General features: G+C 47.8%; 1 protein-coding gene across 1 annotated transcript in view; it reads right to left on the reverse strand.

Annotated features, from left to right (window-relative positions):
* Positions 1-516: 516 nt before the first annotated feature.
* Positions 517-23,487, reverse strand: part of MORN5 (MORN repeat containing 5) — a 32,779-nt gene continuing 9,808 nt past the window's right edge. The window contains exon 5 of the mRNA XM_037142187.2: positions 517-717. Coding sequence (XP_036998082.2) covers positions 638-717 — 80 coding nt within the window. The 3' untranslated portion in view covers positions 517-637. The remainder of the gene's footprint in view (positions 718-23,487) is intronic.

Genomic DNA, 23,487 nt, shown 5'->3' on the forward strand with positions numbered 1-23,487 from the left:
GCTCAGGGTACGGGGCTCAAATGCGGCAGCTGCCAAGAGGGAGCCCTTGGTTGACCATTGCTGGGCCTACCTGGAGGTACCGGCTGCAAATACGAGCTCAGTCATCTCGTTCTACTGCCCTGTGAGACCAAGACTGGTCAGGCCGGCAATTCAGCGTAGTAACAAAAATCTGGGCTCTGTTCCCCAGAGGACTTGGATTCAAATGCTCTGTGACCTGGGGCGAGTTACTCAGTCTCTCTGAACCTCAGATCCCCTCTCTTGCAAGGCTGTTTCAAGGGGCAGAGATAGTGCGCACACCCTGCCTGCTCCCATTCGTCGCCGCTCGGTTGCGGGTGTCTGTGACCATAGGTGGTGTTCCGTGGGCGTAATGAACATGTGGAAGCGCGCAGTGCGAGCCCCCATTCCCGGAGATTCTGATTGGCAGGGATTTCTAGTTCACAGATTTGTCCAGGCAATTGTGAGGCAGGTGAAAGGATCCTCCTCCAAGAAACAGTCTAAGGAAAGTACACTCGGGGCTACTGACTGCAGAAAGCCTTTAATCCTGACTCAAAGGTCAGGTTCTGGACCCACAGCCTGCCCCAAGGCCCGCCAGTGCCGTGGGGCAGAGGGAAACCTCTGGTGGGAGTGGCTGCAGAGCTCACAGCTTGGGCTTGTGATCCACCATCTCCTCTGAGCTCTTCCGACACGTCCGGGTGATCCACTCGTGCTCGTCGTCATCTGCAAGGGAAGAGGAAGAGCTGCTCATGCCTGGGGCTCCCTGGGAGACCCGCAGTGGGGTACCAAGGACGTGGGTGCATTCCAGCCAGGGGTGGGCGTGGCCTTGGTGGCCAGTCTCTTCAGCTCTGTGTTGGGAAGGAAGGAACCTTTCACTACAACCCGATCCTTCAGTTGGACTCACAGATCCTTGAGTGCCTGGTCTTGGGGGAATTAACACAAAAGGGCTCACAGCTGGTGGAGGCTGCTGATGGAGGCTGATGTGCTGTTGTCTGGCCACTCTGAGCTGGGCAGCCTGACGGGCACTCAGAGGTCCACTCGCTCAGCATCTGCCCAGTCTAGGCCCTGCCGGCAGTGCTAGGAGCCAGAGCCTTCAGTTCTTCGTTTCCTTTCTGGGCTTTCAATCTAGGGTTGTTGGACTGTAAGGCCTGGGCCGTTTCTGAAACCTGAGAGAGCTGAGTGAAACAGTCTTGGAAACACAGTACACCACCATCACTGCTCTATGCCAGGTCCCTCTGCAGACAGATTTTGTTGCTATTTTTCCCTTTTACCCCTCAGATCCATACCCACCCCCTCCTCCAACCACGAAAGACTCTAATGGCGAAATATATACCCTAAAAATCCATGCAGCTCTGTAAAACATGTATGATTGTTTTGTGTGCAAATGTGGTTTTAATTTACACAAACGGCATTGTGCTGTGAATTTCAATTGTCTTACTTTCTTCACTCAACACTACATGTCCAAGGTCTATTCTTGTAGCTACATGTGCACCTTGTGTGTGTTGATGCTGTTGAGTCGGCTCTGACTCCTGGCGACCCTGCGAGTGAGTGACGTCCACAGTGTCCCGTCCTCGGCAGCCCCGCTCAGCTCCTGGAGAGTCCTGCCTACGGCGTCTTCTGTGGAGTCCATCCATCCCGGATTTGGCTTCCTCTTTTCCTGCTGCTTCCTATTTTTCTCAGCAGTATGATTCTTTCCAAACAGCCCTGCCTTCTCATGACTTGCGATGACATAGGTCAGCTCCAGCTTTGTCCCGTTTGCCTCAAGGGACCCACCCTTCATTTGCTCTGGGACCCACCGTTCATCTTCCTGGTGGTCTAGGATATCCACGATGCTCTCCCCTAACCCTGTATTTCAAATGCATCAATTATTTCCCCTTCCACCGTCCAACTTTTGCATTTGTACACAGCAGTCGGGAATGTGAGGGGGTGGATGGTGGTAGCCTTGGTCTCCAACGGCACATCTTTCTCGTGGTGATCTTTCCTAATTCTTCCGTTGTATAGTTTTTGTTTTTCTCCTGCTTCCTGATAGTCCATCACATTTTGCTCTCCGTCTTCCTCATGATGGACATGCAAGCTGGCTTCAACTTATGTTACCAGGAATAATGCTGGGACAAATGTTCTTGGGCACATCCCTTTATGGGCACATGGGAGAATCTCCCTGGGGTTCTATTCCATGAGGAAGGTCATCGAACCGTACATACACTTCATCCTCCAGTCTCCCAACTAAGCCTGTGTTTTTTTGGTAGCACCGTGCTGTCTGTAGGCTGTGCCTCCCTCATTCCTGCTTTCCCTCTGTGCCCTGCCCCGGGGACACAGAGATGTAGCCCAAACCCCTGCCCCATGCACCGGAGGAGCTCTCGCCTCCCGCCTAAGAGATGGGAGGATAGCACTACCCATCCTCCTTGGGTGACGAATGGCAGTAGCCGGAGAACAAGGGGACTCCCTGAGAGCTGTGAAGTAGAGGGCCGGCAGAAATCCTGCCCTCTGAGTCAGGTCCTCCTGCCCACCTTCCTCTTCTGTGAAAGCACCAGGCCCGAGATCAGGGAGATGGAGGCATCCTGTAGGCCTACTGTGTGCTCTGTGCTTTACAAACACCAGATCTCACTGGATCTGTGATAGACCAATAGCATAGGGGAGATCACCCCCATTTTATAGAGGGGGTGAGCCTTTTCCCATGCCTGCATCCACTGAAATTGAGACCGAGGCTCATCAGACTCCAAAGCCTGACTCCCCGTACCAGGGCAGAAGGGATGTGCCAGAGGGCGAGGCTGCCCCCACCCCCAGTACTTCTTCATATGGGACCTAAGGAGAAAGGCTGGCTGCCTGGCAGCTAGTGGGTCTCAATTTCCCCTGGGGAGGCTGCCCGGGAATCTGAGTGTGGCTACCACGCGGGGGGGGGGGGGGTAGGTCAGTGTGGGGGAGGGGGGAGAGCGGCGGCACACAAGGAGTTAAGCGCTGGTGAAGCCCACTTTGCCACCACACCGCCAGCAGCCTGGTTGGTAATTACAGTTCTGAAGTCTCCAGGCTATTCGAATCAGTGCAGCTGCAACCTCTTCAGTGGTAACCCCTGAAACCAGACAAACTGGGTTTATTGTGCTGAACCAGTCCTCGGCCCCTCCCTGATCGTTACAAATTGACAGCAATGGACTTAACAGCCCTCTTCACTACCCCTTTCACTCTCTACCTGGCTGCACAGCCACCAATTTGAATCGCAGATGCCTACCCTCCGGGCAGCTGCTCGCCAGCCCGCCCGCCCCTCCCCTGGCCCGCGAGGCTCCCGGCCCTGCCACACCGGGTGAGGCGTCCCGAGCACATTTCATCAATATTTAAAATGGAATTAAACCTGCCGCTTTGATTAATGCCTCCCAGATCCCGAGAGTTGTGATTACTGTTTTGCAAATTGCGATTGTTGGAATATGTTAATATGATTGTCTGAGAACGTCTTCACCTTCTCAGATAATTTCTCCCCTTTTGGGCAGGAGGGGAGGGGGAGAGGAGGGAGAAAAAATGATGGGAAAAAAACACCCACAAACTCTTTAATCAATTGTAAATTATTACCCTCAGCACAATTGCCAGTGGTTCAGAGGGGAGAGGGAGGGAGATTTCTGGTCTGGTGCATTTATCTTGAAAAGTTTTGGCCCCCATTGGCTTGGTAATTCCACTCCGGGACGTTATCCTAAGGGAATAATCTGTTTGTGTCGGTGCCATTTAGAATCAAGAACACCGAAATAACCTACATGTCTAAAAACAGGAGAGTGATTATTTTGTCATATATTCATTCATTGAAAAATTCTTTCCAAATACCAACGACATGCTAGGCTTTGAGCTAAATTGAAGGGTGGGGACACTGTGAGGAAATATTTAGCAGCTACTGAAGAAATATGGTTATGAAGTCTGTATCGTAACACAGGAGAAATGTTTTTGATATGATGATAAGCAAAAAGAAAAAGGTTGGAAGGGGCAAGAAACAAAATTACATAGGTACTGTAATCTGTGTAAAAATTGTCCACAGAAGTATTAAAAATAATAAACCGAATGTGAATAATGGTCAGCTCTGGGCAGGGGGGCTAGAGAGGTGCTTTTGTTTTGGTATTTCCCCAGTCTCTCATTCAAGTGTATCACCAACAGAAAAAAATAAAAATAATTATTGGCTTTTTTCCCTACCCTCCAATTTAAAGCTTTGGTAATTTCATGCATTTTAGTAATTGGAGTAAAATATTTGTAGATTCCTAGGAATACCAATAGGGTTCTTGAACTTCTAAACCCTAAAAAGACTCAGCATAAAAATGTTGGTAAAAAAATGCATAAAAATTGGAGAGTAGGCAAATCTCCTGTGTAGAATTCCATGTGACGTAAGTGAACATGCTGCCTTCAACATAACTCCCCACTTCCTCCCAAAGAGGACCGTACAGAAATGGGAGTTAAAAAAAAAAAGTCACTTTCCAGTGGAGAAACCTCACAAGCACACCTCGTCTGGGGGGTCAAGGTCAACACCTACCGTGATCAGTCCTGCGGAGTAGCTCGTAGCCCCGCCAGGAGGACGTGATGACAGGGGCACTTTATCACACCCTCTGTGGTCTTCCTCCCCAGAACCCTTAGCCCAAGTCCAGTCATGAGAAACACATCAGACAAATCCCACTCTAGGGAAATTTTACAGAATACTTGACCAGTCCTCCTCATAGCTGTCATCAAAAACAAGGGAAGTCTGAGAAGCTGTCACAGCCAAAAGGAGACTTAGGGGACATGACACTAAATGGAATGTGGTGTCCCATGTGGGATGTCAAACAGAAAAAGGACATCAGGGAAAGAGGAAGGAAACCAGAAATGTGGGCTTCAGTTAATTGTGTTAGTTCATGCACGGTGGCGGCGCAACACGCCGTGTGAGATGTTGGTAAGAGGAGAACTGGATGTGGGAATCTGGGAACTCTGTATTGTCTTGGCAGTGATTCTGTAAATCTGAAATTGATGTAAAATAAAACATTTGTTTTTTTTTAAAGCATGAAAGTCCAGTATGCTCCTGAAGAGGTGAGACTACCATGTTCTCTAAGAGAAGTGGAAGCCTTTTGGCACACCTGGCCGTCCAAAATAAGTCTCGCACACCCTTTCCTTTCTCCTGGCACCCACACATCATGGTCCATGAGTCTCTGCTTATTTGCATATTTCCTTATATGTTTTTCTCTCCCAATAGGCTGTAAGTGCTCAACGCAAGGACTATGTGTGCTTGCTGACTACTGGACCCAGCAAACAGTAGGTGACCAATCAGTGCTTTGCCACGTGGAGTCTGGATAAGCCTGGTGTGTTCTGACCTGCCTTCATGGCCATCAACAAGCTTTCACTGGGCACGCAGGTCTCTGCTCAAACGTCACCTCCTCGGTGATCCCTGATCTAACTGCCTTCAGTCCCGTCACTCCGTCTGCTCTTCATTTTATCTTCTTTGTAACGTACGCCTCTCTCTGCAGTTTTCTTGTTTCTGTGTTGTCTGTCTCCCCCATCCAACCAAACTGCAGGCTCCTGTGAAACCAGGAGCCTCGTCTGCTTGTTCACTGTGGTTTCACCAGGGTTTGGCCAAGTGTCTGACACATAGGAGGTGCTTAATCCACACCTGTTGAGTGAATGAATGAATGAATCAAAAGCCCCATCCTGTGGTGGGCCCTGAGCCCGGTGCTGTGGGACAGGGGGACTAAGACCCAGCAGGGAGTGTTGTCCTAAGGCTTCAATGAGGCATACTTCAAGTTTAGGTCTGTCTGCCTTTGGTGCAGAAAGATTTTATTCTCCTTCCGAAGCTTTGGAAGTGACCTTGCTGCTACCTGTATACCCACTCCTATCCCTTGCTGCAGTGTATCTCGCCAGTCATTAGGAGAACTGGCTTTTTATAGAGAAGAAAGGGGCTTGCTGTGGGAGAGACCCCAAATCTGACCATGGACTCCCATATGGGAAGCCGTCCCTGAAAAGGCTCCCCCTTCCTTCCCTTGGACTTCCAGGCCCCCCAGATCCCCCTGCTTCCTAGGCTGCCTCTGTCCCACGCACCCCACAGTGAAATGCAGTTGCTCGTGAGCACGTGCTCACCAGTGCCTCTGTGCCTTTGTCCATGCTGCTCCTTGGTTGGGACACCCTTCCCTTCAGGACCCAGTCGGATGCGGGGCCTGTCAGAGCTCAAGGAGGCCCAGGACACCTCCCATTTCTAAAGGGCCTTACTACATAACAGTGGAGGTGTATTTTACACAGAGTAGACAAATTAATGCTTTTAACACAAGCAACCAAATGTAGTGTGTGTGATTCCAGTATTTCTTTCAAAGAGGTATGAATCCAAGGTGCACCCGAGGCCACGTGGCCAGGAAACGGGGTGTGAGTTCCGTGTTGCCTGATGAATGTGACTTCCTCTCAGTCCTGTCACAGCCCAAGCCTCAGGGCCCCTCGTGAGCATGTGTGGCTGTGGCCCGTGCCCTGCTGGCTGTTCCCTGCCCCCATGGACCCTGCTTGAACATCACCTTCCCTGACCTGGCCGAGGTCACAGTGTCGGTCACAGCCCGGGACAGGCATATCCGACTCAGTTCAAGTCTTTAGGCCCCAGTACAGATTCGGCACTTAAAAAGTATTTAATAACTACCTGATGAATGACTGAATAAAGTAATGTAAATTTGGGGACATAAAAGTAATGGGTTTACCCTGTGGGATTTGAACAAAGGGGGAAGAATTTCCTCTCCTCCTTCAGCAAACGGAGCTCCTGAGGGCAGAGCCCATGCCAAGTGCAGGACCAAGGCCACCAGCTGCCGTTTACTTTTTTGTCTTGAGGCCGTGGATTGAGCAGCCCCACCGCACGGAGAGGACGGGTTGTCTGGGCTCATACCTGGGCGCCAACCGCACGCAGAAAGCTCCAAGCCTTGGCTGGCCTGCAGCCTGCCTCACAGTGAGGGTGGGAGGGCAGGCCTGCACAGGCCACGGAGTGGGGCCCAGGTCACCAGGGGTGCCACCGGGGCAGTCGGCGGTGCTGGCAGTGTGCTGGTGGGGAAGAACAGGTGCCGAAAATGTCACAACAGAGGCCGGGCGATAGCCACTCCCAGGTGGCTGGCAGGGAGGCCGCGCAGCCCGATGGCTGAGCGCACACGCAGGTTCTAGGGCTCGGCCAGCCGCCGCTGGCTCAGAAAGCCTCTCTGGGTCTCCTCCTCATCTACAGAGGTGATTGTCTGGATGTTTCTTGGGAGGAGCAAGTGAGAGCATTCCAAAAAGTGCTCAGCACAGTGCTTTGGTGCACAGGAAACGCCCCAAACCAGAAAGAAAAGACTGAAATTGTCTCTGCCAGGTGTGACGTCAGGGCCCATGGGGCAGCACAGCACAGCACAGCACAGCACAGACTGGGGAGTTCTGGGTCCTTCGGAGCCTCGTTGCTAACCTTCTGGGTGATCTTGGACTATCACTCTCCCTCTCTGAGCTGGGCTTCTGGTCCATCCAGTGGCTTTAACCAGACCTCCCACGGACGGCAGCGTGAGACTGGCCAGGATGAATGGCAGGAGGGGGGGCCCAGCATGTGGGAGCTAGGATCATCATTAGGACAGGTCTTTAAATCCCAAACTGGATGACTTCAAGGGCGAGATCTTGAGGAACTCACTCAGAACACCCTGGGACTTCTGGTTCTGTGTGGGCGGAGGAGGAGCCGGGGCAGGGAGGCCTTCCTGCAAAGATCATCACCACAAGGATGAAGAGCCACCGCTCAGCAAATGGTTTTTGTTCAAAGAGAGGTGGGCAGGCCGGGGCAGGCAAGCCCAGAGAGGGCAAACAGGTGGATTCAAGTTCCTGGGACCCACAGACTAATTCTGCTGCCTCTTGGCACACCTTGGAGCCAAGCACTCCTGTGGTCACCAGGGCTACACACTCCCACCCTGGCAGCTGAGGGTGGGGACTGGGAATGGGAGGAGGCCTGGATGAAACAAGGTGTCTCGCTTTGGGAGACGGGCAGAGCTCCCTTGAGCTGAGCACCTAGGAGGTGCCCAGCTTTGTGGGCACAGGGTCATGTCCGTCCTCTCCTCAGTGAGACAGACGGGCTTGTCCTCATTTAAGAGGAGGAAACTGAGGCTTAGGGGGTGAAATGATGCACCTGCCTCATTCCACCAGGCAGAAGGCAGGGCTTGGCGTGCTGGTTCGAGAGTCACACTCAGAGAGGCTGTGGGTGCACGGGCACAAATGGGCATGTTTCCAAATGGGTGAACATGTGTGAGAACCTGAGGGTGAGTGTGTGCAAGCGTGAGTAGGTATGTGCTGTGAGTGTGCAAGTGGCTGTGTCTGAGGTAAAGAGAAGTGTGCCCATGGGAATGGTCAGCATGCACATGATCCGTGGTGTGTGGCCTGGCAAGGGGCAGTGTGTGAGCACCTGAAGGCCGCTGTGTGTGTGACCGGAGGCTGAGGGAGCGGGCACGTCCAACCTGCAGGGTTGGCTTAGTGCTCATCCAAACAGCTAGGCAGGACAGGCTCTGGGAAAGGAGGCTCTGGCATGAGGGCTGCACTCTCGTCCTGAGGTCAAGGCCTCTGTGTGAACCGTTGCTCCAGGCCGAGATGAGAGGTGTGCGCCAAACTCAGCACCCCGGCCAGCCAGTGGACAGGTGCCCATCCCTAAAGCCTGGACACACCCTCTGTGCAAATGCAGGGCTGGGTGAGCTGGTGGGGCAAGGTCAAGGCCCTGAGCAGAGACAGGGCCTGAAATTAGGGTGGCCACACCCTGGCATCCTCATCACAACTCCTGACAAGAAAGCAGCTTTGAACTTTGCTGGCAGTGGTGGTGGCCAGAGGCCAAGGCCATGGCATCACCAATATTGACTGAGGGGTGGTTGGCCAGGCACAGACTCCCATAGGGAAGGAGGAGGGACTTTGGGACTGCCCTTGCTTTTCCTGTGAAGAAGCATCTTTCAAGTGGGTGGGAGGTGGCTGGGTGTGGATTAGCCCGGGCTGCTTCAACCTCTGGGACCTGGAGGTGCAGAGCCCAGCACCCATAAGCTTTTCAAAACCTGTGCAAATGTAAGAGGCTTGGAAAAATGATTGACTCTGAAAGAAAAGGAGAATCTGTAAAGCTGAAATTAATAAATGTTATAATTAATGCATTCAGGCTTTATTATTACATTTAGAAATCAAAACAATTTCATTACACTGGAAGCCAATTTGTAGGGTCGGTTTCCTCCTTTTTCGAGAATTCTCCAGGGTGCACGTGGCTTTTCAGAAATCACAGCCAATTGTTAAAGACTGGTAGTCAAACGGTTTGCCAAGCAAAATTTTAAAAATCCTTTCAAAGTGTTAACAGCAAAAAATTATATTTAATGTGGGAGTGTGGATATATTTTGTTTTAATATGTTGAGATGACTGGGGTGAGGCCTCCAAGGTCAGACCTCGGGCTGCATTAGGACTATGGCTGGGGAGGGGGAGTCTGGGCCGGGAGCATGGCCACCTGGTGTTAGGAAGCAGGTCCATGCCCCGGGTGCCGTGCCCTGCATGTGACATGCCTGGTCTCACGCAGTCCTCATAAACACCCAGTCAAAGGCACAGCTGGTGTCATCTCAGGGTTTCAGGTCCCCCAGTTGGTGGGTAAAGGGGAAAGTGCCCATTGTCGTAATGACCCTTGGGAATCTCTTAGGAAGTTCCCACGCTGGAGAAGGTCATCCCATTAAGTCCATACGGGCAGTATTCTGACATTGTCGGACCAGTTATTTCTGCTATGAGGTTCAGATGCAGACCACACTGGTAAAAAAAATGCATTTCCTTAAATACTAGAAGCATCTTGTGTGCGGCAAAGTGCTCACACGACAGGGGGTGCAGAGGGCCGGGGACCAACTGGTTCACGATTGCCCACACTCACTGCAGAGTGAGTGTGTGCCCAGTGCGGGAAGCATGCCAAATCACCGACACCACACCACCATGGCTCTCCTTCTTGCTCCTCCCAACCCCCACCTTTATTTTCGGGCACTCGTAACTGACTCTGAATGCCCTAACCATGTTCCAGATGCCTAGCCACTGCGCACAGGCAACATGCCAAGGCCAAGGTGACTTGGTTGGCCTGCCCCCTGTTGCCTTTGCTCTGACCTCTGCTGCCCTCTGTCCCTGCTTTCCAGCGGAGTGTGGACGATGGATGGAAGGGGACAGGGCTGGCAGTTGGGACCTCTGTCCTCTAGCTGGCAGAGGCTGAGGGCTGCTGGGGCAGCGAGACACTGCCTCGGGGGTGGTGCTCAGTAAAGTCTGTGTCAGGGGCGATCTTAGGTGGAGAAGAAACGAGGAGGATGCCGATCAGCACACCCAGGACAGTGCTGACAGGGCGAGAGAGAGATCGGGGACCCGCAGGTCTCTAGTACGTCTTAGAGTTGGCATCAGAATCAGGAGGAGGTCAGCGCACCCTGTGCCAAGGTGACACTGGCTCCTCCCTCTGGGGCTTGGAGTCAAGGCATTTCCTGCTTCTCAACCAGCTCCCTGACACTGTAGTAAAATAAATGCAGCTGTGGTCACTGATGTGCATGAAGCTCCTCCGGGCCCAGGTGTGGCCCGCGCTGTGCCCCTGCATCATCTCAGTGATGCTCACCGCAACCCTGGGAGGAAGGTCTCATTCCACCCTTGTTTTTCCAATGAGGAAACCGAAGCTCAGAAAAGTCCAGAGTCGCTCAAGGTCACGCAGCTGGCAAATGACAGACCTGGGACCTGGTGGCAGATCTGGCCATCTCTAAAGCTGGCCCCTGATCATGCCTGCCTCTCCTGTCTCAAGGTCAACCAGGGCTCTCAGCCAACTGTCTTAAGTCCCAGAGCATGGGCTGAGGAAGAGAGGTGAGACTTCTGCCCTCCCGTGCCCTGGCCTTGCATTCACTTCTGTTAAAGGAGACAAAACACACCGCTGCCGTGCAGCCGCGGAAGGGGAAGCTGTGTCCTTTGGATGCCTCCAAGAGGCTGCCATTGGGGGAGGGGATGCACTGTTACCAGAATCCGATGGGCACAGGCTGGAAGGGGAATTTCCAGGAGGGCAATGGACAATTCCCACAGGTCAGGCAGGGAGAGGCAGCAAGCTGGGGTGGGCAGTTATTCCTAGAGCAGAGACGCTGGTGGGGCTGGCTCTACCTTCTGTAGGCAAAATCCTCTCTCCAAGGAGAGAAGACCCATAGCTTTGCCCAGATTCTCAGAGAGGCTCACAACTCAGGAGAGGCCATGGCATGTCTCGTTGGTTCAGAGCATGGTGTCTGGTGTCAGAGGGACCTGGGCTCAAATTCCAGTTCTGCTTGTACTAGCTGCATCTGTCAGTAAATAACTTACTTTCTGAGGCTTGGTTTCCCCATCTGCAAAACAAGGATATCGATGCACCCCTCAAGGGACCCGGAAAGGGATTCTGTCCACCCCTGGCACAGTGGAGGCACTCAGTACTCATCGTCTCCCCTTGTACCCCTTCGGCTTGAAGCAGATCCCCAAGTCCGCTGGCAGGATGTGCGATCTGTGCGGGCATTTCATCTGGCAGTTACAAGTGTGATATTATCCCTCACAAAGCCTTCATTATGGCTCTGCTAACAATGCCACAGATAAGGCAGGGATGCTCTGCCTGCCAGCCTCCAGGTGATTATAACATTTGGGTAAATTGCCTTTTGTCTTGCTGAGAGATGATGGTGGGGGTGCTGTGCCGGAGACTCGCTCAGCCATTTTTCGGAACCTGCAAGGGAAGCCTTGTGGATGGACAGCCCGGGTTTGCAGAGGGACAGACAGGCTGGGTTTTCGGAAGGAGGCCTGGCTGGCAGTGGGGGAGCGGGCTCCAGCCCTCACTATCCCACAGGCGAGCTGTGTGAGGTCAGGCAGGTGTTTCGTTGTCTTTGGGTCTCTGGTTTCTCACCCAGCAGGTGAAGGCAGCGGCTTCAAGATTAGAGGAGTCTTGGTTTGTCGGTGGCATTGAAAGACCCTTTCTTGGTCTTTGGCCAGTTTTTGAGCAATAAAGTAGGCAGAGGACTCTTGAGAGAAAAAGAGGCCCACTGCGATCTTGCAGTCCTGGGGTATTTCTATCTCTGGGCTACAAGGGAAGCCCTCGCTCTGGTCTTTCCTTCCTACAGAACCAGCTAAATGTCTTCTTTAGCATTGAGTCAGCTTGACCTGGGTTCAACGTCCAGCTCTGCCACTTATCACCTGTGTGACTTTGGGCACAGCATTTCACCTCCCCTCCGTTTCCTCATCTAGAAAGTGAAAATGCTGCAATAAAGACCACTATTTCACCAGGTTGCTGGGAGGACTAGGTGAAATACAATAAAATAAAATATGTGAAGTGCTCAAACCAGTGCCTGGAACCTAGTAAGTGCTCGGCAAATGCTGGTTGTTATTATTGTCCTGCTTTTCCCCAACATAAAGTGTGGGATGTCCTGGTATGTCAGTAGGTTCGTTGCTTCACCTCCACGTTAACGGCTGCATCGGTGTTTTACTGTGAGGACATACCATCTATCATTTCTTCGGTTTCCTCCTCTTGGGCATTTGGGAGGTTTTCAGTTTTATTTTTTCTTTCCTTTTTTTTTTTAAAAAAAATAAAGGTTTTATTTATTCTTAGAGAGATGGGAATGGAGGGAGAAAGAGTGGAGAGAAACATCAATGTGTAAGAGACACATCAACCGGTTGTGTGTCTCATGTCCTCTCGCATGTCCCCAACCCGGGAACCTGGCCCACAACCCAGGCATGTGCCCTGACTAGGAATCCAACCCTCAACCCTTTGGTTTGCAGGTCGGCACTCAATCCACTGCGCCACGCCAGCGGGGCATCCAGTTTTCAACTGTTTAAATCATCCCAGGGAAACTTCAGAAGACCAAGTGTTTTGTTTCTAGGCATTCACTTTGCAGCTTTTCCACTGTTGGGTGGGAGCAGAAAGACACCACTGCCTAGAAGGGCCACGCCCCACCTCTGGGGACAGGTGACGTTGGAGCTGGCCTGGCAAAGTGGAAAGAGGAATAGCTCTGGGGGCAGATGGGCCTCAGTTTCCTCACTTGTCCGACAGGAACCACGCCAATACTCCCCGCCCCCTGCGCTGAGCACCCTGTGCCGGGTAAGCGCTCAGTCATTGTCAACTGTCATCACACCATCATCTTCATCTTCATTCTTCATCTGTCATCTGGTGAAGCCAGAGTCACCTCCCAAAGACAGTCAATCACACGGTCCAGGTCACCCTCTGGACCCCAATCACACGCTTTCTTCCCACGCCCATTTAACTCAGCACACATTCAAATGAGGCACGCGATCTTGATTTTAAATTCTGTCTGGCACCCACAGGTTCAAACGCGAAGGGGCCCTCTCTGCAAATAATCACTGGTGTGTGATATTTTTAAGAAGCCAAAGCCATTGTTTCTGATTGAGGGAAAGTTGGTGCTATTTTGAAGAGCAGCGCGATTAAGCGGCAGCGCTATCTCTTTAACCGTTGGGAATTATACGCCGCTTGAGAGATTTGTGAGCTCTAGGACATTTGCCAGATGTGCTTGATTCGACATTGCAGACAACAAAGGGGCTAATGTTGGCGGGAATCTTGACGGCATTTCTGATGATCAGGATATTCTTTGAGGATGGTACTGAGACCTTTCGGGAAAGAATTTCAGCTTTTACATAAACTAATTTGGGATGCTCACTCTCTGTCTTCCTCAAAGCAAATTTAGTTCATTGTTAGTTGTATATGTAAAAATGGTTATGAGAGTTTTTTCCTTTGAATATTAATAATGTTCCTTTCAGCTGAGACACTCGCCTGGGGTGTCATTAATTGCGGGGAGGGAGTAAAGATTAGCGGTGCAGTTTACTCTGAAAATGGTTTCTGCTGGTAACGTTGAGGCAAGCCAGAGCCACACGAAGAGACCCTCATACAGGCTGCCAGCACGGCTAGGGTTCATCCTCCCCGAGAGGAATGAAAGGGGTGGGTGGAGGGGGGGTTAGAGTCCGTCTCCCAGTTTCCTACTGTATTAAGGGTAATTATCCCAAACACCTTAGATGCTTCCTTATTGGCCCGGGGCGTATAAAGGACCCTTTATCAAGTAAGGTTGCATCTCAGTTTGGGCACTGGGACAATCTCGTTCATTTGGGAACTTCACTGTGGTCCAACTGTGCGGGGTGGAGCGCCAACTGTGAATGGGTCATGTCTCAGAGCCGAGATGGCTGAGGACAACATAAGCTGCAAAACACAGCTGACAAGGAGAATGACAACAGAGTCTGGGCCCAGTTGGGTACAACTCTGACTCTACCACCAGCAGTGTGACCAGGAGTGGGTTATTAACCTATCTGAGACCAGGTGTCCGCATTGCAAACTGCAGCTCCTGAAAACGACCCACGGGGGATGGTAGAAAAAGGCAGAGGAGACGAGCGGGTAAGGCGCTTGGCAAGGGCCTGGCAAGGATCCGGCACGAGGATCACTCCTTTCCCTGCTTTGTTCCCTGAGCTGTGGATGAAAGCCACTGTTTGACACCTCTGATGCATAAGCTTTCAAGCTTTTTGAGGTGCAGAGGTACACAGTCACGCGCTGTAAAACAGTGTTTCTTCCGTCAACCACGGTCCCATAAGATTGTAATAAAGCTGAAACATTCCTACCCCTTAGTGACACCATGGCTTTTGTACAGTTGTAGCACAAAACATTACTCACGTCTCTGTGGTGATGCTGGTATAAACTATGTGCTGCCTGCCAGTCGTATGAAAGTATAGCAAGCCCTGGCCAGGTAGGTCAGTTGGTTAGGGTGTCATCTTGATAGGCCTAGGTTGTGGGTTCGATCCTCGATCAGGGCACATACAAGAATCATAACCAGTGAATGCATCAGTAAGTGGAACAACAAATCAACATTTCTCTCTTTTTTAAACTCTCTCTCCTCCTTTCTCTAAAATCAATTAAAAATTATAGCACACACAATTACATATGCTATGTAATACTTGATAATGACAATAATGAGTATGTTACTGGTTTATGTATTTACTATACTATACTTTTTATACTATTTTATTTAGTTATTTTTAATTTAATCTTTATTGCATTGTTTTTACATTACCTTTTAGTCCCCTTATACCGCCTCCCCCCAGCAATCTCCACCCTGTTGTCCATGTCCATGAATCCTTTTTTCCTTTTTGCTCAATCTCCCCACCCCCTAGCCCCCACCCCCCACACTAGCTATCATCCTGCTCTCCATTGATGAGTCTGTCCCATTTTCCTTATTAGTTCAGTTTGTTCATTAGATTCCACATATGAATGAAAACATATGGTATTTTTGTTTCTCTGAATGGCTTTTTTCACTTAGCATAATGTTCTCCAGGTCCATCCATACTGTTGCAAAGGGAAAAATTTTCTTCTTTTTTATAGCTGAGTAGTATTCCATTGTGTGAATGTCCCATGGCTGTTTTATCCACTCATCTGTTGATACACACTTGGGCTGCTTCCATATCTTGGTGACTGTATACCACTGCAATGAACATAGGGGTGCTTATGTTCTTTCAAATTAGTGTTTAGGGTTCCTTCAGATGTATTCCCACAAGTGGGAGAGCTAGTTCAAAAGGCAGATCCATTTTTAATTTTTGAGGTATCTCCATACTGCTTTCCACAATGCCTACATTAGTCTGTATTCCCACCAACAGTTCAAAAGAGTTCCGTTTTCTCCACATCCTTGCCAGTACTTGTTGTTTGTTGACGTTTTGATGATAGCCATTCTGACAGGTGTGAGATGATATCTCGTTGTGGTTTTAATTTGCATTCCTCTTTTGATTACTTACATTGAGCATCTTTTCATATGTCTATTGGCCACCTAGATGTCCTCTTTGGAGAAGTGTCCTTTCAGGTCCTTTGCCCATTTTTTAATAGGGTTGGTTTTTTGGTGTTGAATTTTTTAAGTACTTTGTAAATTTTGGATATTAACCCATTATCAGATATATTGGCAAATATGTTCTCCCCTTCTTCGGTCTTCTTATTTTGTTGATGATTTCCTTTGCTTTGCAAAAACTTTTTAGTTTGATGTAATCCCATTTGTTTATCTTTTCTTTTTTTCCCCTTGTCTGGGGAGATAAATCTGATAAAAAATTGCTATGAGCAATGTCTGAGATTTTGCTGCCTATGTTTTCTTCTGGGATTTTTATGGTTTGGGGTCTAACATTTAAGTCTTTGATTGATTTTTAATTTATTCTTGTGTGTGGTGTAAGAAGGTGGTCTAGTTTCATTTTTCTGCAGGTATCTGCCCAATTTTCTCAACACCATTAATTGAATAAACTATCTTTAGCCCATTGGGTGTGCTTGCTTCCTCTGTCAAATATTAATTGACTGTAAAGGTGTGGGGTTATTTCTGGGCTCTCTATTCTGTTCCACTGATGTATGTGTCTGTTTTTATGCCACTACTAGGCTGTTTTGATGACTATGGCCTTGCAGTATAGCTTGATATTAGGTAGGATGATTCCTCCAACTTCATTCTTCTTAAGATTGCTGTTGCTGTGTGGGGCCTTTTGTGGTTCCATATACATTTTTGAAATATTTGTTCTAGTTCTGTGAAATACATCATTGGAATCTTGATAGGAGTTGCATTGACTCTAGAGATTGCTTTGGGTAGGATGGACATTTTAATGATGCCAATTCTTTCAATCCATGAACATGGTATATGTGCTTCCACCTATTTGTTTCTTCTTCAATTACTTTCTTTGGTGTCTTATAATTTTCTGAGTACAGGCTTTTTACATCCTTGGTTAGGTTTATCCCTAAGTATTTTATTCTTTTTGAAGCAATTGTGAATGGGATTGCTTTCTTGATTTCCCTTTCTGTTAGTTTGTTATTGGCATATAAAAATGCAGCTGATTTCTGGATATTAATTTTGTATACTGCTGCTTTGCTGAATTCATTTATCAGTTCTAGTAGTTTCTTGGTAGAATCCTTGGCGTTCTCTGTGTACAGAATCATGTTATCTACGAATAAAGACAGTTTTACTACTGCCTTTACAACTTGAATGCCTTTTGTTTCTTCTTCTTGTCAGATTGCTGTGGCTAGGACTTCCAGTACCATGTTGAATAAGGGAGATGAAAGCAGACATCCCTGTCTTTTTCCTGATCTTAAGGGAAATGCTTATAGTTTTTACTTATTGTGTATGATGCTGGCAGTGGGTTTGTCATATATGGCCTTTATTATGTTTAGGTTGTCTCCTCTATTCCCATTTTGCTGAGAGTTTTCATCATAAATGGGTGCTGGACTTTATCAAATGCTTTTTCTGCATCTATTGATATGATTATGTGGTTTTTATCCTTCATTTTATTTATATGGTAAATCACGTTTATTGATTTGCAAATGTTGTACCAACCTTGAACTCCTGGAATTAAACCCACTTGATCATGATATAGGATCTTTTTTTTTTTTTAACATCAATGTGTGGTTGCCCCCTATGTGGCCCCCACTGGGGACCTGGCCTGCAATCCAGGGATGTGCCCTGACCGGTAATCAAACCAGCGACCTTTTGGTTCACAGCCCATGCTCAATCCACTGAGCTACACCAGCCAGGTCATATATGATCTTTTTGATGCGTTGCTGTATTCAGTTTGCTAATATTTTGGTGAGGATTTTAGCATCCATGTTCATTAAAGGCATTGGCCTATAATTTTCTTCCTTTATAGTGTCTTTATCTGTTTTTGGAATTAGAATAATGCTGATCTCACAAAATGAGTTTGAGAGCCTTCTGCCCTCTTGGATTTTATGAAATAGTTTGAGAAGCAGAGGTGTTAGTTCGACTCAGAATGTTTGGTAACATTCCCCTGGGAGGCCATCTGGTCCAGGGCTTTTGTTTAATGGGAGTGTTTGGATTACTGCTTCAATTTCACTAGTTGTAATCTGTTTACTCAGATCCTCTGATTCTTCCTGATTTAATTTTAGAAGATTGCATGTTTCTAGGAATTTGTCCATTTTCGTCCAGGTTGTCCAGTTTGTTGGCAGGGAGTTGTTCACAATATTTTCTCGCAATCCTCTGTATTTCCTTGGTTTCTGTTGTTATTTCTCCTCTTTCATTTCTGATTTTATTTATTTGGCTCCTTTCTCTTTTTTTCTTGATGAGTCTGGTTAAAGGTTTGTCAATTTTATCTTTTCAAAGAATAAGCTCTTGGATTCATTGATCCTTTGTATTTTTTTTATTTGTTTTTTTAGACCCTATTTTATTTTCTTCTACTTACTTTGGGCTTTGTTTGTTGTTCTTTTTCAAATTCCTTTAAGTGTGAAGTTAGATTGTTTATTCGAGCTTTTTAAATTTTTTTTTTGAGATAGGTCTGTAATGCTATGAATTTTCCTCTTAGGATTGCTTTCCCAGTGTTCCACAGATTTGGGATTGTTGTGTCCTCATCATTTGTTTCAAGGTATCTTTTAGTTTCTTCCTTGATCTCATTGTTGATCCATTCATAGTTTAATAACATGTTATTTAGCTCCCATGTCTTTGTGTGTTCTTCAGTGTTCTTCTTGTGATTGATTTTTAATTTCATAGCAAGAAGATTGTTCATATGATTTTAGTATTCTTAAATTTACTGAGACTTGTTTTGTTTCCTAACGTGGTTTATCCTAGAAAACCACACATTCCATGTTCACTTGAAAAATATGTATATTCTGGTGCTGTGGGGTGAAATGCTCTGAAGATATCAATTAAATCCATTTGATCTACTGTGTCATTTCAGATTGCTGTCTCCTTGTTGATTTTCTGCCTGGAAGATCTATCCATTGAAGTCAATGGTGTGTTGAAATCCCCAACTGCTTTCTGTTGATCTCTCCCTTTATGTCTGTCAAGATTTGCTTTACATATTAGGTGCTCCTATGTTGGGTACATAAGTGTTTACTAGGGTTATATATACCCTCTTGTTGGATTGTTCCCTTTATCATAATGTAGTGTCCTTCTTTGTCTCTTACTATAGCCTTGGTTTTAAAGTCTATTTTCTCGGATACAAGTACTGCTATCCCAGCTTTTTATCCTTTCCATTTGCATAAAATATTTTTCCACTCCATTGCTTTTAGTCTGTGTATATCTTTTGATCTGAGATGGGTCACTTGGAGGCAGCATATACATGGGTCTTGTTTTCTTATCCATTCAGCTACCCTAGGTCTTTTTGTTGGGGCATTTAAGCCATTTACATTTAAGGTGATTATTGAGAGATATGTATGTAATGCCACTTTATTAAACTGTTTTTCTTTGGGTTTTTTTGTTTTTCATTCTCTTTCTCTTCTTTTTCTTCTTCTTCTTAAAAGCAAGCCCTTTAACATTTGTTGCAGTACTGGTTTGGTGTTAACAGACTCCTTTAGCTTTTTCTTGTCTGGGAAGCTCCTTATTTCTCCTTTGATTTTTAATGATAGCCTTGCTGAGTAAAGTAGCTTTGGTTGTAGGTTCTTGCTTTTTATCACCTTGATTATTTCATACCACTCCCTTCTGGCCTGAAATGTTTCTATTGAGTAATCAGTTGACAGTCTAATTGGTAACTACCTGCTTTCCTTTTGCAGCTTTTAGGATTCTCTTCTTCTCTTTAAGCCTTGTCATTTTAATTATAAGACTGATATGTCTTGGTATGGGCCTCTTTGGGTCCAACTTGTTTGGGACTCTCTGAGCTTCCTGGACTTGTGTGTCTTTTTCCTTTACAAGATTAAGGAAGTTTTCAGTCACTATTTCTTCAAATAAATTATCAATCCCTTACTTGCTGTTTTCTCCTCTGGTATTCCCATGGTGTGGATGTTATTCTGCTTCATGTTGTCCAAAATGTTTCTCAAGCTATCCTCATGTTTTAAAATTCTTTTTATTTTTGCTGCTCTGCCTGGGTGTTTTTTTCTATCTTGTTTCCAAATCACTGATGCAGTCTTCTGTTTCATCTAACTTACTCCTTATTCCTTCCAGTGTATTATTTATTTCAGATATTGTGTCTTTATTTCTGGCTGGTTCTTTTTAGCATTTCTATGGGGTTTTTTTTTTTCATGATTTTGAGTATCTTTACAATCATTACTCTATCTGATAAACTGTTTGCCTCCATTTCATCTAGCTCTTCTGGAGAATTCTCTTGTTCTTTTATTTGGAGTCTGTTTCTTTATCTTCCCTATTTGGCTGCTTTTTTGTATTTTCCACTTGAGTTGTTAAAAAGATCAGTTGTTAAACTAATCGGGTTTAATCAGCAGCAGGAGTTAACCATCCCAAGGTGGGGCACAGTAATTCCTGTGGGTAGGGATCTTGCTTCCCCTCAGGCTGATGCCACTTGGAGGGGTTTGCTGTGCCTGAGGAGGGTGGCTCCTGCAGTTTGGGGAGTGACTCAGCACAAGGATCCTGGAGGCTCTTCAGTTCTCTCCCCAGAGCCACCAACCCCAGACTCTCCTCTAGCATCTCCAGTCCACTCTGCACTCCCTCTGCCAGAGCCCAGGGTAAGTAAGTGGCTGCAAATGAAATTTTGTGTGTTGGCCCTTTAAGAGAGTCTCTGGATCTCCAGCTGTCTCTCCCTGGCAGACAGAAACCCTGCTGCTTTTCACAGCTGGATCCTTTCTGGGTTCCTTTCTGAGTGTAGTACTGTATGCTGGGGAGCCCAGCTAGGGGTTTAGATACCACGCTTCTTAAGAGGAATCCCCAAGCTGCTGAAATATCCCTCTGGATCTTCAGCTGCCATCCCTGGGAGCCCAAACAGCCCTCTCACATCATTGCAATCCCTACCAGTCACATGGTGGTGCGGTGATTTCTTCTGTTTGTCTGTGGTTATAAGGTTTATCTCCAGCTAGTGTTCAGTTGGTTACTCATGATGCTTTCCCTACAATTTAGTTGTAATTCCAGTTGGTCCTGGGAAGAGGGAAGTATAGCTTCCACCTCCACCATCTTGGATCCTACCCACAATAACCTCAACTCTGTTTCAAATATATGTCTATGCCAGACATATATAACCCCCAGAATGCAACATAAGTCTCGTCTCAGAGATTCATTAGCTGGACCTTCCCTACGCGATGAGATGACTGTAGTCCTCCCTTGGCCCTGTGCTGGAGGGGAAAGGTAGTTAGCACTCCATCAGAAACCGCACTGGCACTGGCCCTGCCCACCACTTCACCCATTCTTGCTTTGCTGGGACCCTCGTATCTCCATGTGTGTACCAACCTAGGCACCCCAATCATTATTTTAGTTTATTTTTTTAATGTTTAAAAATTTTTTTAAAGATTTTATTTATTTATTTTTAGAGGGGAAGGAAAGGAGAGAAGGAGAGAAATATCAATGTATGGTTGCCTCTTGTGTGTCTCCTCCTGGGAACTGGCCTGCAACCCAGGCATGTGCCCTGACTGGGAATCGAACCACAATTCTTTGGTTCAAAAGCCCATGTTCAATCCACTGAGCTACACCAGCCAGGCCCATCATTATTTTAGAGTGTGCTCATGCATCTCATACTTGCCCTGTCTCTCTTTTTTTAAGGTTTTATTTTATTTTTGGTATTCCTTTTTTTTATTGTTGTTCAACTACTGTTGTCTCCATTTCCCCACCATCACCCCTGCCCCACACATCACCACCTCCCACCCTCATTCCTACCCCCCTTTGGCTTTGTCCATGTGTCCTTTGCATCATTTTCTCTTGTGATTGATTTAATCTGCATTGTTTTGTTAAGTTAATATGCCGTGCAGACTTGTAGCCTAGGAGCAATAGGCTGTACCGTACAGCCCCAGAGTGCAGTCGGCTAGACCGCCTAGGTCTGTGTAAGTGCAGTCCATGATGTTTGCACAACAATGAAATCACCTAACGACGCATTTCTCAAAACATATTCCCCACTGTTAAGTGGCACACGACTGTGATGGATTGTTTTTATTACTCAAAATAACAAGTTGTTTATTATGTGCCAGGGGCTGAATTTCTATGATTTGTTGGAGACTATGAGGGACTTGTGGGCGGGTCCTCTGCCCGCCTGCCTACTTTCATGATCAGCTCTGAGTCCTGGGACCTGCGTATGGTGCAGGGGACGCAGTGACGAATCATAGTCATGTAGTCCCTGCCCTCAAGAATCTCCTACCTTAGCTGGGGAAATAGGCAAATAAAGCTACTTCTACCATCACAGGCCAAGTGCTGTGAGTGAGGCTTGTGGAGACACAGAGAAGAGACAGCTCACCCAGACAGAGCGGTGGAGGGGGTGAGGGAGCGAGGCAGAGACAGGGTGGTTATGGAAGGCTGCCTAGAACAATGGTCTACCAACAGCTGGTCCCGACCCTTAAGTGGGTTGTGAAATCAATTTCATACATAGCAACCAGCATTTTAGAATGCTGCTTAGAAAGAATGTAGAAAGAATACATACATATGTGTGCATGTGCTGAAGTATATACCGGGTCATGAAATAAATCGTTCCTTACTGCCAGCCAGGGTCCAAAGGTTTGAGAGCCACACTCCCAGAGAATTCCTGCCTGCCTGGACCCCCAAAGCCTGGCACGCCTCAGGCACTCACAGGCTTTTCAATGAGTGGCAGGATGGATTTAAATTCTCTTAGTCATCCAGCAAGCAGGTATCACCCTCCCAGTTAAGAAAGGCATTCTCAAAAACCCAGGTCTAGCAAACCCACATTGGCCAAGCCTGCCTGCAGTTTGCAGTTTAGCAGTCCAGGGCTTCCCAGTAAGGCAGAAAGCAAGCTCTCTGCCTGGGAAAAGAAGCCAGTGCAAGATGGGGGTGGAGCTGAGGCAGTTCAGAGAGGCTCCATAGGTGACCCTTCTTGGTGCCTCAGCCCGTGACCTCCTATAAAATGAGCATCCCAGGCTCTGAGCCACCTGAGCCACTTCATAATAGCAGTGGCTCAGGCCACAGTGTTTACTCTGGGATGGCCTTAGTCACCCACCTCAGAACCAGCATGGCCCACAGCCCTGTGCTTTCAGGATGCCAACAGGAAGCACTGTTTACGGGGACAGACCAGAATGCAGGGGGGAGGGCCGTGGGGAAAACAGAAGATGGACAGAAGCCCGCATCGGTCCCTGGCAGGGTGACTCATGGGTAATGATTAGGTAGCCACAAGTGGAGACTTCCTTTTAGTGGTTTTTCAGGGCACTCTGAACTTGATCTGTCCTATAATATCAGAACCAAAATACCCCTTGGCTGCCTTTCTCCTCCATCACAGACTCTTAAGGTTGGAAGGACCCTAGAAATTATCCAGCCCAATGCCCTCATTTTACAGATGAAGAGAAAGGGGCCAGAGAGGGAAGGCACTGACGCAGGGTCAGCCAGCAGGCAGCATGAGAGTGGGGTCCAGGACCTCAAACCCAGGTCTCAGTGCCACCACCATGGGCCTGGGGTCCTTCAGATGTCCCTCTCCTGACATCTTCTATCTAACTTTAACCCCCTTTGGTCCCTTCTCTATAAGTAACCAGAGAAATCTTTCTAAGGGACAAATCAGTTACTAATCTACCTGCCCGAAACCTTCCCCCGTTCTCCCCTGCCTTCAAATGAAAAGACGCCCACAATCTTTCCTACCGCCCTCACCTTTCCCACCTCTCGGGCTTCCTCCCTCGCTCTTCTTCCCCTGACATTGTTACGTCACTTTCTGGACTACCTGTGGCTCCTAGATGTGCAGGGT

The sequence above is a fragment of the Artibeus jamaicensis genome, unplaced genomic scaffold, assembly GCF_021234435.1.
Source record: "Artibeus jamaicensis isolate MK-2021 breed Jamaican fruit bat unplaced genomic scaffold, CSHL_Jam_final scaffold_1964, whole genome shotgun sequence".
Lineage (NCBI taxonomy): Eukaryota > Metazoa > Chordata > Mammalia > Chiroptera > Phyllostomidae > Artibeus > Artibeus jamaicensis.